The following is a 20,129-nucleotide window of genomic DNA, read 5'->3' on the forward strand; positions in this document are numbered from 1 at the left end:
GTCAGAGACAAGTGGCTTGGTAGAGTTACTGTCAGAGCAAAATGCATTTTAAGGGCTACTTCCATTCACATTGTTAGCCCACAGTTGTGGGACAAGTATGTTATGCTCAAATAAGCTTATGTTGGCCATTTGTATCATAAATCTAGAAAGCTGGATCAACTTAAGCACATGATATCTGTCTGTCTTAGCTCACATCTACTTTTGATACATGTCAGGAGAAGACAGCTGACACCAAGACAACTGCTTTGTAACTTACTCTCATGCTGACTCTCTCCCTGTGCAAATGCACCCAGCTTTACAGCTTGGAAACACCAGTACATTTCTTTGGTCTGGTATTTTCCTGCTCCAGTGGAGAGACACAGTAGTCTGCTCATGCCCCACTTCAGCAGGACTGCCTTGTGTTACATGAAATAACCTGTAGCACAGAGGTCTGTTACTAGCTTGTCAAGACCTGAATCAAAGCAGTCAACTAAGAATGTGATGGTGACTGAAATGAGTGCCATTTCCTAAAGCTACTTGATTAATGCTGAGGACCACAGCTACAGGAGCAGATCAAGTTCCTTACAACAGTATCAGCTGTTTCTTTTCACCATGGTGTTACACACTTTTTTCCTTCAAGTTCACTTGGCCCCTTTCATCTCACCTCTGGAGCACCACACTTTAATTTGCAGAGAGCTTTTAGTAAACTGATCCTGAGAGCAGCCTGCAAGTAGGTGAATCTCCCTCCAAGAACAGTGATAGTGCTCTAGGAGCCAGGTGCTGTCCGCTGGCTGCCTGCTCTGAGACCTTTACACCCATTTCTGGAGGGTAACTCTCAAAAGAGTAGGCAGGTATACAGGGCACTTCCCCTCCTCTCTCTTTCTACTTGAGGTGGGGTTCAGTTAAACATCCTACCTTGTTTGTCTTGTGGCTACATACATTTGAAATGTCTGTTTTGATATCACAAACTTCTCTTTGTAAGCTGTCTTGTTAAAGAAAAGGACACAAAGAGACATCACAGCAATCCTGTGGTACAAGGATTTCCCAGAAGGTACCTTTAATGTGTTTGCATCAGCAGCAAGCAGTCAGTGCTAGTTTTGGCACTAGGAGTTAGATGTGCAGCACTACACATTAGACACCAAGTCATCCTAACCAACGTTTTATCCATATGAATAGAGAAAGTGAACTAAAACATAGTACTATGAGCACATACGAAATCAAGTCATTTGTGTTCTATCACACTTTCAGCTTGTAATATTAGAAAAATAAGACAGTTACTAATCAGATGAATACATTTTCATTGCCAGCTGGCAAGAGTTTAAAATCCATGAGAAAACCCCCACACTGAAGTTTTTGTTTTACAAAGGTTAGCTCACCCATAGTAACAAAACTGCTGTACAGAAAGCACCCTCTGCATTTTTGTCAAAATAGTTGGAGCCAAAATAATTTTCCTGTCCTAGAAAGTCAGTCACAGCTATGTTATGTTCAGAAACTCCATTCAGCTCTAAGGAACATGTCACATACTAAGTTACAACACTGTAGCAGAGGCAGAAGCTCAGAAGCTCACCAACAGTGGTAAATCGGTTGTCCCACTCGGTCTCTATGAACTCCAAGGTTGTCTCTTTGCTTCAATAACCATTAATCTGCCATTTTCATTTCAACAGATAAAATACTCTGCTGAATATATAAAAAGTTATAAAAAGGCAATCATAAAAGATAAGGTATTGGCAGGCATGTCAGCTTTTTTTAATAAAAAAAATAGCCATTTTATCTATTTAAATAAGGCTTCTTGTTACAGATTGTTCCAGTTACTGAAGGAAAAACAAGGCCTGATGAAAAAAACAATCCCCCACAAACCTTACACTTCCTGCCCCAAGAACACAGCCTACAGGAAAAGTTGTTTAATGATGTGCAAAGTGACAAAACACTGGGGGAAGCTTCTGAAATGATATGCCCAGTCTAGTTTCTCTTGTGTTATCTTCAAAAATCTTAAAAAAAACCACACCCAACCCTAAAACAAAGTTCTAAAATACACAAAAACCCCTTCATCTTGATATTCTTTCCAAAACAAATATGTACAGCACATTAATATGCAATATGCAAAAGCTCTGTGTTGCTGTTGGCAACATCTATGCCCTCCCCAACCCTATTCACATGTGTACCTCTACTAAAACACAATTACATCACTAAGCCTGTTAGTTTGAAAAAGGGAATTTAATTCACTTAAAACTTGTAAATTTTCGTGTAGGGGCTCCATTCATTTGACTCAGGATTGTAGACTTCAACTGTGTTCAAGAACTCATTGCCATCAAATCCCCCAACTGCATAAATAGTGTTTGCCACCGTGGTAATCCCGGCGTTGCTCCTTGGCGTAGTCATGCTTCCCATCATCTTCCATTCGTTCTTAGCAGGGTCGTACATCTCCACGCAGCTCACCGCGTGAGAGCCATCAAAGCCTCCACCAACGAAGAGTTTTCCTATTGAAAGGAAACAAAGCAAAGGCTTCACTGCTAAGCATCAGCTGTGTCACCAAACACAGCCTCCTTTCTGGGGTAAGCCAAAAGGAAGGACCTTCAGGTTTTCTGTCAGAAACCTTTGCCTTGCACAAGGTCTGAAGGTATGACCTGCTTTGGGTGTCTCGATCGTTAGAGCAGACTGGAAATTATTTCAGTGTAAGTGCAAAGCCCAAATTTGAACAGATGCAGTTGTTGAAGCTGCACAGTGATGTTTTGAAAAGAAGGAGGTGGGGGCGAATGCCCCAAAACAAAAACGACGTTTTTTGCTTTTCTGGTTACAGTTTTTAATTAAAATTGGAGGCATAGCCAAGTGCTTACTGTATTGTTCCCTCCTTGAGAAGGAACACAGCTTTGCATTTTACTTGCATTGTAGCTTAACATGAAAAATTCATCAAGCACAAGAGGTTGCTTAAGCCTGTGGAAGCCTACCGTCACGAACAGCCACTCCGGCCCCTCGTCGAGCCACGTTCATGGGTGCAATCAGAGTCCAAGTGTTGTTCTCTGGGTTGTAACGCTCCACACTATTCAGGCAGTTCCATGATTCTGCTCCTCCAATGATGTACAGATATCCACCCAGCTCACACACTGCAGACTGATGTCTCCCTGCAATCAAAGACTAGCAGTCACAGCCCAGCACAGAAGTCGTGCACTAACAGCATGCCACCGCAGCTGAAATTTAAGCGGTGGCTTTGTTCAGTTTGGTTTTAAACCTGCAGTTTTGCCACCACCCTTTCCCCCCCTCCCTCCCAAACTACACAACAAACTTACGGATATTAAGGGGAGCACAGCTCGTCCAAGATTTTGTTACGGGATCAAACACATCACAGTTCTTAAGTCCCTTTTGGCCATAAGGATCTGAACCACCAACAATGTACAGTTTTCCATTCAGGGCACATACTCCTATTCATATAGGAAAGAATAAGAAGCAAACTAATAAATGAATACGTTTTAAAAAAAACAAGCAAATACTCAATCAACTGCAGATGTGTTACCTGCATTGCAGCGATTGGTTCTCAGTTCCGGAACAGGAGTCCAGTCATCTATTTCTGGCTCATACATTTCTCCACAGCTCAAGTCATCTGAGTGACCATTTGACCCACCCACAACATATAGCTGCCCCTAAGGGGAAAAAACAAACACCTGCTTCACATCTAAGTACACAACAATTCAAATCATTAGCACTTTAGTAACCGTGTAACTACAGGCAAGCAAGTTCAGTTACCATTTTGTAAAGTTTGCCCTGTTTGTCCCACCTACGTTTACACCATGTTACATTTCACCTGATCTCCACCCACCACACACCATTAAAACTGCCATCTGGAACCGAGCTCTTGGCGTTCTCATCGGTGCAATGAAAGTCCAGGTGTCCTTTTGTGGATCGTAGCATTCCACTGTGCGCAAACACTCCTCTCTGTTATATCCACCTAAAAGCAAAAGGTCAGATGACGCCACATTTCCAAAGACCAATTGCTTTCACGTTGAAGAACGCCAACTCAAATACAGTGTACAGAGTTAAGAAGCCTCTGTCACCCCCAGTCGAGCAAGTTATTTAAAGAATTGTTACTATTCCTTTTACCTGCAGCGATAAGCTTGCCATTAAGTTCGGCCGTGCCCAGTCCAGACCGAGCATACTGCATTGGAGACATGGGCTTCTCTATGATATCATTTGGTTGAAGCTCAAAACTCAGACTCTTCAGCAGTCGTGGGGTACTCGTTGGAGAGTTCTGAGGGCTGTTACGGCCATGCAGGAATATCACGCACAGCACACCATCCAGAACAGCAAGACACAGGTAGGTGTTACCTGTCATCACGAGAAAAGGAAAGACCACCCATATAATACAATTTTAGGTGAAAGTAAGTGAATGCTGACTAGGGTCTTCTGATTATGCTTCTCCCCTTGTAAGTGTGAAAACTATTTTCTGTTTACTGGTTCCAAGTGTTAGCCTAGTTACTGAAAAATATGAGGTTTAGATTATTACTATAGTGCCCAAAGGACGTAAGAGCAAGCTAAAGATGTGCTAGGAGAAAGTCTCCTCACACACACACAGCAAATAGCTCCATTAATTAATTAGAGACTGCCGATCTCCTTAGGACTTTCTGAGTAAGTTACAGACACCGTGGGATTTGGGATGGCCCTGTCGATAAGGAATCGAGATGTAAGTGATGCCACTTTGGCCCCAGTTATGTTAGAAACATCCCACAAATTATCGGGCCCATTACTGGACTTGCATCATCAGTCAGGAAAAGCACTTCTGCATTCCTTATAGATGTTGAAGGAAATCCCAGGGAGTGGGAGGTGGTAGGTACACAATACCAGATGCATCTTTTAGACAAACCCCGCCCCAGTTACTCACTTGAAGTTTTCTCTGAAGCAATGATTTTCCACTCATGTTTAGGACTCTGAACAGTAGCATTTGGAGAAAGACTTCCAGAGGAGCTGCTACTGATCTGCTTGTGATCATTCTCACGTGGTGGCTTCTTCTGCAAAATCAAAAGGCAGCTACAGAAACCTAGCCAGAGACTACACCTCCTTCTACGTTTGCTTCTCTGAGCTAACACGTAACTATTCAAGAGAACACTTCATCTACCACCTCTGCAGAGCATCATTTATAGCACACCTAAATTTTAAACAGAACGTGTTGCCCACTCAGCAACAGTGGCTAAAAACCACCCTGCATCTATCTTGGTACTCATTTCATCCTGTGACTGCAGCTTTATACCGCTGGTGTCTGCCCAGAAATCATTTCAAATTCCTGAAGAGAGTATGCATTACTAGCAGGATTTTCAAATATAAGGAAAAATCTACATCCACTTGGAGAGAACTGATCTACAAACTAGAAGTCTCGCTCGCAAGCTCTGCTTCTGGAACTTGAGTTAATTATATAATGCTATTTAGAAGTGAATTAACTATTCTCTTCATTCCCTGAAGACAAATTAATTTCGCCTCAGTTCCTCTCTGTGCTCAGAATAGCTGTTTCTTGGATTTTACTCCCTTGCTACTTCCCACTAACTCATTTCTGCTTTCTTTTCTTCTTCAATTGAATTTATACTGTAGCTTACATTATTTTGCTTAATTAAAAAAACCCCCAAATTTCACATTTCAGATTACACTGCACAGTTTGTTGGCTCAATCATAAGAACCAAACACAAAATTTAACATTCTGTCTATTCTGTTTAGCAGCGAAGTTTATGACCACAGTACCAAGTTTGCAATGCTTGCACAGCTCCCTGGAGTCGGATCTCTATGGAAACTGTCATAAGACTTCTGAAATACATCATCTCACTCATAGATAACCTTACACAGGAGAGCTTGATTGCTATACTCGGCTCACCACAAAAATCAATTCATTTGTGGATAGTGTTTTTGTTATTTCTGAATCTTCATCCAATTAACAGCTTATTCTCTTATCCTTGAAGTGCCTCGACAGTTACAGAAATTACAAACTTTTGTAATTCAAAAATTTAAAAGCTACAATTTTTCCAGGACTGTCATCTGTGGGTTTTCTGGTGTTAGTTCTCTCAACTGTTTAGAAGGTCTGAAGTTGGCAATTCTTATTATCCGAAAGGATTTAAAAAAAAGAAGTTGACAACTCTTGGCCTTATTTCTGAAAAGGAACTTTTTGAACGTTCACCTCTCAGCTTCCAAGTATTACAAGGTGTAGTATCCAAAGGTGGTGAAGTCTGTGAAGGCTTACTAAAAACAATTAAGAAATTGGAAAATTAGCTGGCTTTTCATTTTCCTCTTTCACTTCTAAAATCCATGTTCTGGGATGGAGAGTGTTTTACATAAACATTAGCTAAAAATTTCACAAAGCGTACTTTTGTATCAGCACATTCCACTGTTATGAGTTAAAATATTACAGTGTATTTGCTTCTAACTCAGTGAATTTAAACAACCTTAATTCATATAAAGCAACTGATAATTTACATCTACTAGCCCTTTTTTATTCTTTGTTTCTTAAACAGCCTCCATTGTGCTAAGCCGTGTGGTTTTCAGGAGTTGAGAATGATTGTATCTGGCTAGAAGTAAAAAAAAAAATAAATCTCAAAAAGCACAAGACCAATTTGTACATAGCCAAAGCATCAGCTATCTCGAGATCAGAAGTTACCTACTGCTGCTTTTTAAAAATCTCTCCTGCACATTATCAGTGCAGCTGAACAAAAGAAACGGACGCTGGCAGCTGAAGGATCAGAACTTACATCTGGAATCTTTTTCTATGCCAAAATTTAACAGATGCATTCTCTGCTGCAAGCCAAGCAGTCCGTGGTTCTTTACACACTCTTGAGTATCTCTACAAAGCCACAGCTGACTTGCTACAGCTGACTGCTTTTCTACCTCTTCTTTCTTCTAACAGCCTAAGATTTATTTTGAAGTCAAAACTAAGGCACTCCGTTTTGCAAAGGCTTAGAGTCAGTCTGCTGAAAAACCAGAAGCAGAGACTAAATCATCACCTCCAGTGGTTTTGAGAAAGATACTTTCTCATCATGTATTTCTCCATTAAAGCTACTTTCTCTGCTAACAGTACGCAAGACTTCAGGTGTGCTGTAACTGCTCCAGTCTATCTAGGGTTACCTGAGACTGTCTGCAATTTGTACCTGCACAAACTGAATGTGGTCATCATCACTGCCATACACCTCAGCCTGTCCATCTAGCAGATTTCCATCAAGCAGCTTGTGATCAGCTGAGTAGTACAGCGTTTGAACCTGCAAAAACAACAACAGAATACCCATGTGGCTACTGTCTCCATTGCTACTTAGCTATAGGCAGATTACAAAAGGCAGTCGCCAGCATACTTCTCGTCATCTCATCTCAATCTAGCAGAATGACAAAACTAAAAGGAAGCAGATGTCATGGCGGCAATCTTCAAACATGGGATGAAGGTTCGTTACTTTCTCAGCTTGAGAGAAATCTTCATTTTTCAAGGACTTCTACTGCTTTTCCAGCACAGAAACATTAGACAAGCAAAAGGCACATTAATTTGCAGAATTACACAAATTCACAATCTCATGCAAGCATTTTCGTTATCCCCGCAAACAAGTTTTCTGCTTTGAAAAATACACATATTTATCTCGATCAGAAAAAGTCAAGAGAAGCCAACAGTGGACTCTAAAAGAAAGGTATGGGAATGAGGGAAGCCAACACAAATTTTAAGTTCTGGAGGAAACTGTTGTCCACAACTAAACATCAGATGCAACTGTTTCAATGGAATGCATCTGAATTTCAACATGATCAAAGCTTTTAAAATGAGTTTTTCCAAGAGGAAATATACACTTGAGAATATACGACAGTATCAACATGTACTTTTGCCTATACAAGTGTTTCCGAAGATCTATCATGATTGTAATAACAAACGTGGAAAATTTTGATGTTTCATGGGTTTTTGTAAAGTCCATTTTCTCTAGCCAATTAAAAATTTAGACTCCCCACTAATTTTTCCATTAAACACTGCCCAGGCTACATCTAGTATCAGTATTCATGAGTAAAGCCATTTAATAACACACAACTTTCAAAATAATGTATCCTGTAAAGGAGTAAGTAAACACCATTAAATCATCATCATCGTTCTCTGCCCACAGCGGATTTTCTTAGGAGAACTGGGGCAGGACTGCTGCTTCTGTACGTGTCAATACACTTGAGGTTTCTTCTTGGTTCTTCAGCCTTGGTATCCTAGTTTTGTTAATAAACCTATGGGGAGATAAATCAACGGGGAGGAACAACCATTAGAAGCTTTTACCTACTTCGCATTTAAAAGCAAAACCTGCAAAGGAAAACATCAAGAATCTACGGCAAGTTTCAGTACCACCTCCCCAATTCTAAAGCAAGATACATGCCACTTTGAGGTTACTATACAGCACATAGTGAGCAAAAAAGGAAAGCGGAAGACCAGACTGAACAGTTCATTCAGCTCACCTGAACACCCCCCCAGTTTCTCAGCTTAGGGGTACCTACAGTAAAATTTAAATTCTTTAGGGTCATAGTTTAAAAAGTGAAAAAAAAAAAAAAAAAAAAAATTAAAAGAAAAAGGGATCATCCTTCATATTGACTTTTTTTGTTGTTTTTTTTAAAAAAAAAGATGTTTAATCCCATTTTCTTAAGGACTAACCTCTTCCATTAGATCTTCCAGGCTGTCTCCATTCTCCCAGATGCTGCGCTGTACCCAGTTGATTACCTTTGTGTACAATTTGCCATTGCTGGGTAGGCCAACATTGTCTTCCAGCATTACTTCGAGCTTGAATTAGAAGAGACAAGGATGATTTAGTCTATAGGTATTACCCTTGTATTTGCAGCATACTGTACGTAGTGAGCATTACTCTCACTTTACCAGAGCTAGAAAACAGCACCTACAAGGAGCTTTCAGCCCATGCCACTGAAACTAGGAAGCACATTTAAGTACAACTGCAGTTATCTTTTATGCTTAGAAAGGATGATAGTATGAGTTTTCTACTGTTAAGGTTCACAGTAGTATGGCTATTATACAGACCCAGAATTTTCACATTGGTGGTAAAGGTCAGTACACCAAGTTTTCCTACTCCCAAAAAGGAAGCCATAATAGTTGCTCCTTGGGTTGCTTTTTGGAAGTCATGTACCAGAAGGAAGTCTACAAACTTAAGCTAACCTTTAACCTTGGAAGTTTGAGAAATTCTTCCTGTTCTGAAATCTGTAAAAGATGTTCCTGAATGTAGCCATCGATCTTGTTCAACAAACGTGGGTCTCCCATACAACTTGCAAAGTTTCGGTAAGAGATGCAGCTCTGAACATCCATCTTGGAGAGCAAATAGTCACCACAAACCTTTTAAGAAAAAAGGCTGCATCTTAGTTTACAGGTAGATGAGATTTTTATGCATTTAAATTATCCATCCCAGCATACAGCAACAGCTGTTTTCTAACTGCAGAATAGCGACTGTCTGTTGTCATCCGCTCCCCGAGCTAGAGCTGTAAATGAAATGTTGCCTTCCATAGGAATATACATACCTTAAAAGTCGTACACATTTGAAAGTTACTCATACATTGACCCTGTGCTTTTCTATTGAACGCCTTATCAAAACTACTTATCTGCAGTCAAGTGAAGGCAAGAAGCCCAATTCCCTTGTCAAAGGTATCCCCATCTGTGGCAAGAGTTAAGTATTTCTAAAGTCAAGCGCTACCAAACTTATGTTCATGAGGGTGTGGATTATTCTTTTTTCCACATATCACTGCCACAGTTACAGGTTTAATTATGCCCCTCAATGCAATGAAGCACACCACTACTTCCACGAACCTGAAGGTAAGTAACCAGCTGTAATTCAGAAGCAGTTTTGCTTATACGGGTGCACAAATACAAAACTTAACTTCGGAGAACCCTTCAGCACAAAGATAACACAAGTGGAAGCAATACATACTGATGTCACTTAAATCGATACAATGCTAATGAACATCTAAAGCAGCTTATCCGCTGAGCACTTTTCCACAGAATCATCATTTTTTGTCTCATTAACATCAAAAAGCATAATGCTGTGAGCCTGAGAAATCAGAATGGCCTTCTGGAAGAGCTGAGAACTGTACCTGCTTAACTCTCTCCATCTTCAACTTCTTTGCTGCAGAGTATACATCTTTCACCAGTTCTTTATCAGCTTTTAACCTATTACAAAAAGAAATTTATCTTTATTATTTTGATTTTTTAAATTAAAGTCTACTGTCTATAGTTTCAGTGAAAACTACTTACTGAGCAGTATAGGCATAATTCAACAGAACTTCAACAGCTTCTGGATTGAGATCATCAAATTTAACATGGGAAATTCCATGAGAATCACTATCGCTATTGAAGATTTCAAACAGGTAGGGACTGCAGCAAGCTAGCACGGCTCGGTGTGCCAACATCTCATGTCCACATACCTTTATTTAAAACACAAATAAGATATCCACATGCTGGTAAGAATTTTTTTTAAAGTATGTTTGTATTATAGTAGTATAAAGGCCTACCGAAGTGAATGTGACAGTTCAAATCAATTTTTCAAATCAACACAGTCTCCAATTTACGTCAGCTGAAAAAAATGTTAGTGTCGCTTCTCTCAAAGTATATCTGATTTTAATTTTTTTTAAGTATGCGTTTTTCAGAAATCACATTCTAAAATCTCACACCTCACAATCAATGAGGCACATAGCATTACATAGTGTAACAAAAACGCTACTGCATTCAACCATCATACTTGGACAGAAAAAAGGTACCTGGAGACGGACATCGCAGAACTGACCACTTTTACGTAAGGCATTTAGTTTGGCAACAGATGACTCAATGAAGTTTTCATCTTCAAACATCAAATATCCATTAGGAATCATTTTGGTGTTGGTCTGGCTGAAAACAGAATGTATAAGTTTACAGATACAACATTTTGCTTCATTATAGAAGTACTCTTAACACACTGTTTGCAAACAAACATTCATGGGGAATTTAAGAAAAAAATATAAATCCATCTCAAAAAAAGCCAGCCTAGAAGAGTACTACTGCTCATGAGTACATGTTGAAAACAGTCCTTTGGATTGACTGGATTACTGATTTTCAGAGATTGAGGCCACAACTTTTCTCTTATCCACATCACTTCAGTAGGCACCAACTCCAAAACTACATGCTGAACCTCTGCTAGCTCCATGGGAGCAAGTTGGAAACCACTGGATTACACAAGAAGCTTCATTCCCCTCTACAAAGATTGGATTTGGTAGATTCATTGCTATTTTCTGCATGAAATCTGTCAAACTGGTCAGCTTCGTTTTTTTGCACAGACCCAAAAACCCAACTACATTGAAAGATAAGAACTGAGAATTTAAAGTAACCAGTTAAGTAGAATAGCTGTAGAAATAATTTTTTGTTTAATTTTGAGTGAACTCATGAAAAACATTAGCACCACCAAAGACAGAATTAAATACATTCTGAACAATGACCATGTATTTTAAGTCATCACGAAGCTAAAACAACTTCCCCTGAACTTCTTGCCCATATACAAACATACCACCTCAGGTAAATTGGACCAAGTCTAGAAAAATAACTTCAGGAAACTAACGTTTTAATTTGGAAGCTATTTTATAGATCATTTAATTGATTCTTTTTTTAGTTACGCACTTTCAGGAAAAGTCCATTTTCCATATAGGAAGCTAATTAAGAATACTAAAACATGACCCTGAGATGACCTAATGAACTTGAAACTAAAAAAATAGTGATAATCAAATTTGTAAGTTTGAGCTGCTAACATATGCAGAAGTGTATTTTCCTCAACGATTTCAGAGGAAAGAATATGTGGGATACTACTAATGTTATCAGCAACAATTTATAGTTCCATCTAAAGTTTAAGAAAATTCTAAAGATCAGACTAAACAAGAAAACCCCCAAAACAGAAAAAGTGGAGAGCAAAAATCAGTAATAAAAATAGCAAGCCCCACACAAAATAGTTCTAGTGTTAATCCATTTATTTTAAATTCACTTACTACTAAAAGCATTTGACCCTAAACTGGCAGCAATAATCTTACTTACAAAGATCATTATCCATTTGTATACACTTTCATTTGTTGTGTTTTAATAAAAAAAGGACAGCAAGGTTTTAAAGTCACAGAATTTCAGCAAAAGTATTAACTATTATATATGCAGCTAACAGTATCAACTTACCAAGAAAATATATTACTGTAAATTTTTAACTGGGAAATCTTAAAATAATCTGATGGTATCGCTGTTTTAAAACAGAGCACTTCAGTTTCAGTATCTTCTGACGGAAGATGTTTGTTGAAATACAAAAGCAGATGTGTCTTTGCAGCTGCAATACGGATTCCAAAACTATCAGGCTTGAAGATGATGTAATAAAGTCCTTAAGAGCTATAGACATGAATTTCTTCTGTGATAATCATGCATCATAATCTGCAATAAAGTAGAAGTTATCAAGTAAGGACAATAGATAGTACTACCATGTATTTCAGATGAAACTTTAATAGTCTCTTAAAGTAGAAGTTCCTGACCCAAACAAACAAGTTTTTCTTCACAAAAAGAAAACAGCCTGAAAAATTCCATATTGACACCAATACATTCTCGTGCCTAATGAGAGGTCAACCACATTAATTTTTATAACCACAGAGACAAGAAAGTGGCTAAATTAGTGCTTACAGAAAAAGTCAGAACAGCTGAATCCCATTTTTAGACAATTCCTTACCAACTCTAACCTTCAGCACTTCCTGTATCTAGATCATTACTGCTTGCTTACACGAGTAGATAACGCTTAAGTAACACAACAAAAATGACTAATTTTTGAAAAAGAAACCAATCCACATGCCTCCTACCTTTTGCTTTTCCTCTACTCCTCTACTTATATCCTTCTTCTACTGAATGCCTAAAATGGACTGAAGATGGATTAAGGACATGTCTGAAATGACTGGGCATGTCTCCAGTCTTCGGTACTTCCAAAAAAATTATAAAGTCAGAAATTGCTATTTGCTACCCTGCAAATAGAATCTGTTAAGTTCTGGTCAAGTTCTGCACTGGCAGTGCAGACTGGGGTAGCTTTGTTGGTATTCTGCATGTGGGTGGGCTGTTTATGCCAGGCTTTTTCAGGGAGGGGAGAAGAGGAGGAGCCGCTGCAGCAGGGAGGGAGCAGGGAGGGAACAGGCAACAAACACCCACTCTGGAACTTTCCATGACCCTGATGCCACCTCAGGAAAACATCGATCACTTCATCCACTTGAGTTCCCCACTGCAGTTCCAAAACTATATTTGTATCTACAGATTAAATGCCACATTGGGAATCTGCTTTCCTAAAAATAGGTGCAGGTCATTTCTCCTTGTCAAAAATTAAAAGTCACCTACATTGTAGGCAAGAGAGCTTCACAACCCAACTGCCTGGCCAGCACTTACACACAGGATCATTTTGGCAGAAATTCACCTCCCTTGGTCTCTAAGCAGATCAGCAGCTCAAGCGCGAGGCTGATTCTCAAGAGCGGCAGGGGGCATTATCCCACAACATACCAGCTCCACAGGAAAATGCTTCCATCCTTAAGGGCTTCTTGGAACCCTGAAGACAGAATATTTCAGCTAGCAGATAACTGTGTAGAAAGTATTAATGTTAATTAAGTCTGGCTACTAGAACACACACAAACACATACATATAAATAAGGAAACAACTGCTCCAGAGCAGCAGTGGTGTCTGTCTGTAATATAGTACCTCCAAACGCAAGGAGGACTACAGGAACAGTACCCCAGGGATCACAACTTTTCACAACATACTTTAATGTCAGCACACTTTGCTAGGAACAAATCTCAAAGATAAGATGTATGTTCTTTTTATAATCCTACAGGCCAGTTATGAGACTGAAACCAAGCTCTATTTACCAAATATTATTTAACTAAGCATTTGGAAGTCTTCTTCTCTTGTTGGTACAACTAGTATAACCATTTCACAGTTTCTAAAGCAATCAAAACATTTCACTTCTCAAAAAGCGAAGTAAACAGTTTGATATCCACACTTTCCCCAAAGACTCACCTCAGCCGAAACATTCCGTTGTTCAAAGATGCAGAGGTATTATTTCAACACCAGTGTTGCAATGAATTAGCTTATAGAGAAAGTTATAAGAATCTATTAGAAGTTATGCTTCACCAAGACTATCCACAAATGTACAAGAGAATTATCACCAAGAGACCTCTGACTTTATAATCTCAGATTTTAAACCTTCCATTTCTGTTGTAGGAATTATCCAGACACGATGGCCAGACTTACCCAGACAAATGCTAACTACAGGAGGCATCTAAAAAGGAATGTCAAGGGAGACAAGCTCTGAGTTCCAGGCAGGAGTTGCACTGGATGATTGGTACACTGTCAGACCATTTTGGTGAAAAGGCTTGGACCAACCCAGTCACCACTTGCTTGATTCTGAGCAGAAAGTGACACATAGCACATCGGATTATCCACCTTGCTCACAATGGTTTTAAACCAGCTTTTTCTCAACTACCAGATCTCTCAAAGAAGTTCTGTTGTTAACAGAGTAGAGGTCCGTAAATTACCAAAGCAAATTAAATGTATGTTGCTACCACAGTTCAGACAAACAGGCTGCTGGTCTGCTCATGCATCACATTATGCATTCTCCCGTTCAATATTCATTGGGATTGCTGTTAATTACCAGTACTGAGGCTTTGGGGAGACTTTGACTTACACGACAACTATTCAAACAATTTCAACTAGATTCCAGAATCATCCTCATTCAGTTTACATCTCTGAGCATGTTTTGTCACATTCTGCTGTAATGGAAGAACTTTATTTCAAGTGCAGTGTTTCAACTTTGCCTGATGTACTTGCTTATGACCTTCAAGACCTAAAAAGGACATCCAAAATAATTCTGGGTTGAAATGGAAGATTTGTCTTCTAAAGTCCTCCTTTGTGCCTGAGATCAAAACCACACATTTTGCATTTATGCACCTAACAGTATTGTCCAATCTGGATATCTAGGAATTTGAACGTCTTAATTATTGCCACAAAGTTTCAACACTGTTGTGAGTGAACCATGGCTATTTTTACAACTCAAAATGGCATTAAATAGCACAAGCATATTCAGTACTTTCTGCATTCCTTTTGGTTTGGGATACTACTGCCAGAACAAGCCAAACGATCAGCCAACATTCAATGAAAAGCCAAGAACGCTGCATTTTCTGCAATAAGGTTATAAACAGGTATTGCAAACAAATTTCTTTCTCAAATTGTTTTAAAAATCTAAATCACTTTGTCACTACCTTTCTCCCACCCACTCCCCACCCCTTGCTTGTACTCCCTTCTAGCTCACCACATCAAGAGCTGTCAGTGGCTTTTTTTATAATTTTCCAGGATTTTGCATGTTTTTAAACCAAGTGTGATGTTCACAGATCGCTGTCAGCCAGGTAAAGTCTGAAGTCTGATGCCTCTGAAATGATTATTTTTCAAGCTCCATCAAAATGCACTTATTTAAACTTCTTAAAGCTACAGAATTAGCATTCTGGAATGGGAACAACACATTCCATTTGAGAAAATTCTTACTTGAGAGCAGGCCTATTTCCTGAACTTACTTTTAAAACAAAGCAAAAAATAAGAGTGATATATAAACTCTGCATTTCCATTCTAGTTTTAATACTAAAGATTGATACTGGGGTTGAGCCTGGAGACACCACCTTCAATCAAGAGTCGATGACGCTAGGTGTAATACTGCAGAGGACTGAGACAGGCTGAAAGCCATGAAGCATTCACATGGTATGTTTCAATGATACAGCTGTACCCAAGTAGAGGAATGCCAGTACTCAAACGTCTGCCCAGTTGCTCAATTTAAACATAATTGTGTTCTAATAATGGAGTTTCTTAAACACTTACTGTTATACACAGACCGAGATTTTCATTTGCTCCCTATATGTACCACTGGACCACAAAAGATTCATGGCTCATAATACACTCGGAGAGAAATTCACCGCATGTTACTGACTTCAAGAAGAGAAATTTCCCCCCTTTAAACTCATCTTTCCATTTCACTGTATATACATTTAAAGATGCATTTAAAAAGATTCACCTAAATAACAATGATACTAAGTCTTCTCATCCTTCACTACACTATCCTCTTATATGGATTTTGCAAGTGCAAATACTACTGAAATATGATTAGCTCAGTTACAAGAGCAAATAAATGTCATAATTAATACACTTTGAATTGTTAACTGTGCTTAGAATTTAGGATCTGTTCATCAAAATTTTTTTTAAACAGCCGTTCACTGCAGAAAACATTCTAACATCTAATAAACCTGCTGCCTGATGATTACTGAATTTCTCCAAGATCTAAAACCTGTTACTGTGCCCTAGGACTCTCCACTGCAGAGCCACTTTCAGGGGACATACGAGCTGTGGTCTCAGGTGGGGTGCCAAGACAACAGGTCCCACAGCCACGCACTGAGGCAAAAGTCACCCTGCCCATGACCTAACAACACAGGTAGTATTTCTTTTTCCCCCCATCTGAGAAGTCTCCTCTTTAGTATAGCCCATCGGTACATTCCATATGCAGTATTTCATTAAAAAAAGCTCTTGCTTTGTGCCAATTTTGCACAAACTTTTTTGTCAGATTAAGGTATTACCTCTTCAACTCTGAAGAAAACACTGACTTGGGGAAGATACTTTTTAGTTGTTTGATTAAAAGTCAATACTTGTTGATATAATGATAGACACTTGATTGACACTTGTCAGTACAGTGAAACAAAAATGGAATTTAACACCACAGTTGGTGCTTTTTACCTGCTGTGGGCTTTCTGGCTTTCCACAGCTCAGTTCAGAAGAAATGTAGGTCACACCTACGACTACTCATAGCCCGTTACCTGTATCAGAAGATAAAACCAGGCATCCTCAAAAATTTTCTTTCATACTTTAGCATTTATTTATGGTAAAAACACACAATCTTTTCATGTCTGAGTCTGCATTTGAGCAAAACATCATGGACCAAGACATACATCAACATACTTTACACCACTAAACAGGCTCAACTTCTTTACTCCAGTGATTTAAAATAAGACTCATAGAATTCATATGAATTTCATGTTACATATTCACTTTTCAGTGTTTTTCCACTAAAGATTTAGTCTCATTGATAACTATGACTTGTAAACAAAATTGTTCTATTCTACTGCAAATCAGCCTCAGTTGTGCTCCCACCCCAACAGTGAAGAGAGAGGGAAAGAGTATTTGCTATCACTGGTTAAGAATTGAAGGGGAAGGAAAAAGGAATATGGACATTTTCCAAAATCTTTTATATGTAGTCCAAGGAGATGTAATACTTGGAGTGTCCTCTACAGAGAGCAAGCCTAGAGAACTCTTTCAAACACACATTTATATATGTAGACAAAAAATTTATGAGAAGCAGGTTTGATGCTTGAATGTTACTGCTCCTTCAACTACAACTCTCAGCTGTAACACACCAGCTGCCCATGTAGTACTGGCTTCCAATGCTATCCCCCCCCGCCCCGTTTCACTGAGCCTTAGCACTGGTCATTACATGCCCTTTCCATACTGCCTTTCCTCTTCTTTTTCCATGTTACACTTTTTTTGTTGTTGTCATAGTCTTTATCTACAACTCTTTTTCTACCTTCTACCTCACCTGCACTCTCTTAAAATCTGAGCTCTTTCCTTCCCCCACCCCCCATATGGTTTTCTTTTTTCTAACTAACACAAACATTTCTTCAAACTTTTGTCACACAACCAGCAAACTGGGCGGGGGGGGGGGTGTTTGTGTGTCGTCATCATTTCCCACCCCCCATTCGGGGCAGTTTTTGTCTTTCTTACCATCTCCCACTCCTTAAGAACTCAAGCTGAGGAAAACAAAATTAGACGTATTTACAGTAGCTAAAATACCATTTCCTAACTGGAAAGTATACCATGACTGTTGCATCCCATGCTCCAGGAGTTAGGCTTGTGGCTACAAAATCCGCTTTCTAAAATGAAACCAATCTCATCATCAAAGCACCTCATCCTGCTTGGGTTCTTATTTTGTAGGTCCCTGACAGAAAAGAACAAGTGTGGTGTCTACACACCCATTATTGGAAACAAAAACACCACTCCCCTTTGCAAGCCACGACAAATAAGGACAGTGACACAATACTGAATTTCCACTATTCTATCACCGTTCAGTCTTGCCACCCTTATGCTTAGTAAATAACTCGGATGCCCTGCCTCTCACTTCATCAACATTTTCCACCCTGCATGAAATTGTAACCAATTCAGTTCTTATGCCTATGGGAATCTGGGGTGAAGGAACAGCGAAGCTGCCAATGCGAAGGTATTTTCTGCCATGAAGCACCTCTGAAAAATTCTACAATGCTGCTGGAAATTTGTGCATGCAGGGAGAAAATACTGTATTTCTCTCACACCACACCCCCCACCTCCCCTTCCCCAAAAAATCCTTCTAGTCGTTCATACTCATCACCTTTCTCCAGAAGCACTAATGTGGACTGACAGCCACTGTTTTTGCTGTATTATCTCCTATTTCCTAGAACTGGTATAGATGACAGGGAGGGTCATGACATTGGCAACCAGCTGTCAGCACACATTCTTCAGCCCAAAACGGCTATTTTCTTCACTCCAAGTCCAGGATTCCTGCAATTCTTTTTCCCGCACTTACTATAAAGGGTTTAAGAAAGATGCCACCACACGATTGCAGCGTGGCACTTGGAAAAGCGCGCAGGCAACGCCTGACCTTGGAACAATACCGACCCGTGTGGGGAACATCTGATTTTCTGGGCTGGGGGTTGCACGACATTTCCACCAGCCGCTGGTGTCCACGCGGGGCAACGGCAGGGGTACCGACACCCTCCACTCCCCAAGCCGCGGAAACCCCCGGCGGGACGAGGGTCAGCAACCGTGAGGGAAGCAAATCTCACGCCACCCCGGCCATTTACACAACTTCGCCTCGATGAGGCCGGCAACTTCGAGATTTGGCCAGGCTTTGAGAAAACGCCCCCAAATAAGCAACGAAAAGCCGCGGGGACACCTCTTTCGCCAGCCGAGGGCGCGGGGAGGGCACGGTGCGACCGGCCGGGCCATCATCGCGGGGCCCGCCCTGCCCGCCAGCAGCCCCCGGGCCGCCGCCGCCAGCGCCGAGCGGGGAACAAAGAGCGGCGGGGCCGGGCGGCTCAGCGGCCGGCCGCCCCCGGCCTCATGGTCGCTGCCCGCCTCCGCCCTTCCCGTCACAGCCGGCGCGGGCCGCGTCTGGGCCGGCCGTCCGGGACGTCCCGCTGGGGCCCGCCGCCCGCCCCGCCGTACCTGGTGCCTCTCAGCGTAGACGATGCTGTTCATATTGGGAGCCTCCAGGCTGAGGGGGAAGCCGACGCGGAGACGCAGTCCCAGCCCGCCGGGGAAGGGAGGGCGCAGGCAGAGCGAGGCGAGGCGCCGCTGAGGAAGGAGGGCGAGGCAGGAGGGCGGGGGAGGGGGGGCGACGCGAGCGGAGCTGGGGCACGGCGCCAACGCGTCTGCCGCGGCAGCTGGAGGATCCCTACACCGCCTGCGCGGGCGCGGCACTGCGCCCCGTAACGCTCCGCCTCCGGCGGGGCGGGCGGGATGCGCTGCTGATGCGACCAGCATCGCTCCGCCGAGAAACGAGTCCGGCCGCGCCCCTCCCCCCGCTCCCGGCGTGGGCGGGGGGAAGGTGACGGAGGGGCGGGAGGGGGTTGCTGCGGCCGTGGGCCCGGCGGTTGGCGGCGTCGCCGACGTCAGTGGTGGCCGCGGGGCGGGAAAGGCGGCCGGGTCCGGAGGGGTGAGGGGAGGGGGAGAGGGAGGGGAAAGGGAAAGGGAGGGAGGGGTACGCAGGCCCGGCAGAAGCCGGGGCTGGCCCGCCCGTTCCGCGCTGGGCCGCGTCTCTACGACTAACGGCCACCGCGTTCGGTAGTCGTAGCTCTCGGCCACAAGCCTACCTGGTGCCATAATTTTATTTTTCAAATCCGGTGTTGCCTTTTCTCCTCAGCTCGGATCTGTAGTTCAAGGCGTCATGTCTGCTTAACCAAAAAATACCATATTTAATGCTGGAAGCTCTCCCTGGCAGCCTGGGGGGGGGGGGGGGGTGGGGCAGGCTGTCCTTCCCGCCTCTGGCTCCAGCCTCCCTGAACCGGTCTGGGAAAGGCATGTTTCCACCTGGAT

At 41.6% G+C, this 20,129-nt stretch overlaps 1 protein-coding gene across 3 annotated transcripts; it reads right to left on the minus strand.

Moving 5' to 3' along the window:
- Positions 1–1,006: 1,006 nt before the first annotated feature.
- LOC115349056 (influenza virus NS1A binding protein) lies at positions 1,007–19,446 on the minus strand. Of its 3 annotated transcripts, none has more exons than XM_041127993.1 (15): positions 19,260–19,446; positions 12,131–12,376; positions 10,702–10,824; positions 10,199–10,368; positions 10,039–10,114; positions 9,113–9,286; positions 8,600–8,725; positions 7,092–7,199; positions 4,850–4,976; positions 4,072–4,296; positions 3,798–3,919; positions 3,488–3,614; positions 3,264–3,395; positions 2,925–3,098; positions 1,007–2,456 (listed from the first exon to the last, which is right to left on the minus strand). In XM_041127993.1, the coding sequence occupies exons 3-15, from the start codon at positions 10,810–10,812 to the stop codon at positions 2,203–2,205; spliced, it is 1,926 nt and encodes a 641-aa protein (XP_040983927.1). In that variant the 5' UTR covers positions 10,813–10,824; positions 12,131–12,376; positions 19,260–19,446; the 3' UTR covers positions 1,007–2,202. The 3 variants fall into 3 exon arrangements, with proteins under 3 accessions (XP_040983927.1, XP_029888610.1, XP_029888609.1); XM_030032750.2 differs by having other exon boundaries at positions 10,702–10,828; XM_030032749.2 differs by lacking the exon at positions 19,260–19,446 and adding an exon at positions 12,793–13,216 and having other exon boundaries at positions 10,702–10,828.
- Between the last annotated feature and the right edge of the window lie 683 nt (positions 19,447–20,129).

The sequence above is a fragment of the Aquila chrysaetos genome, chromosome 12, assembly GCF_900496995.4.
Source record: "Aquila chrysaetos chrysaetos chromosome 12, bAquChr1.4, whole genome shotgun sequence".
NCBI lineage: Eukaryota > Metazoa > Chordata > Aves > Accipitriformes > Accipitridae > Aquila > Aquila chrysaetos.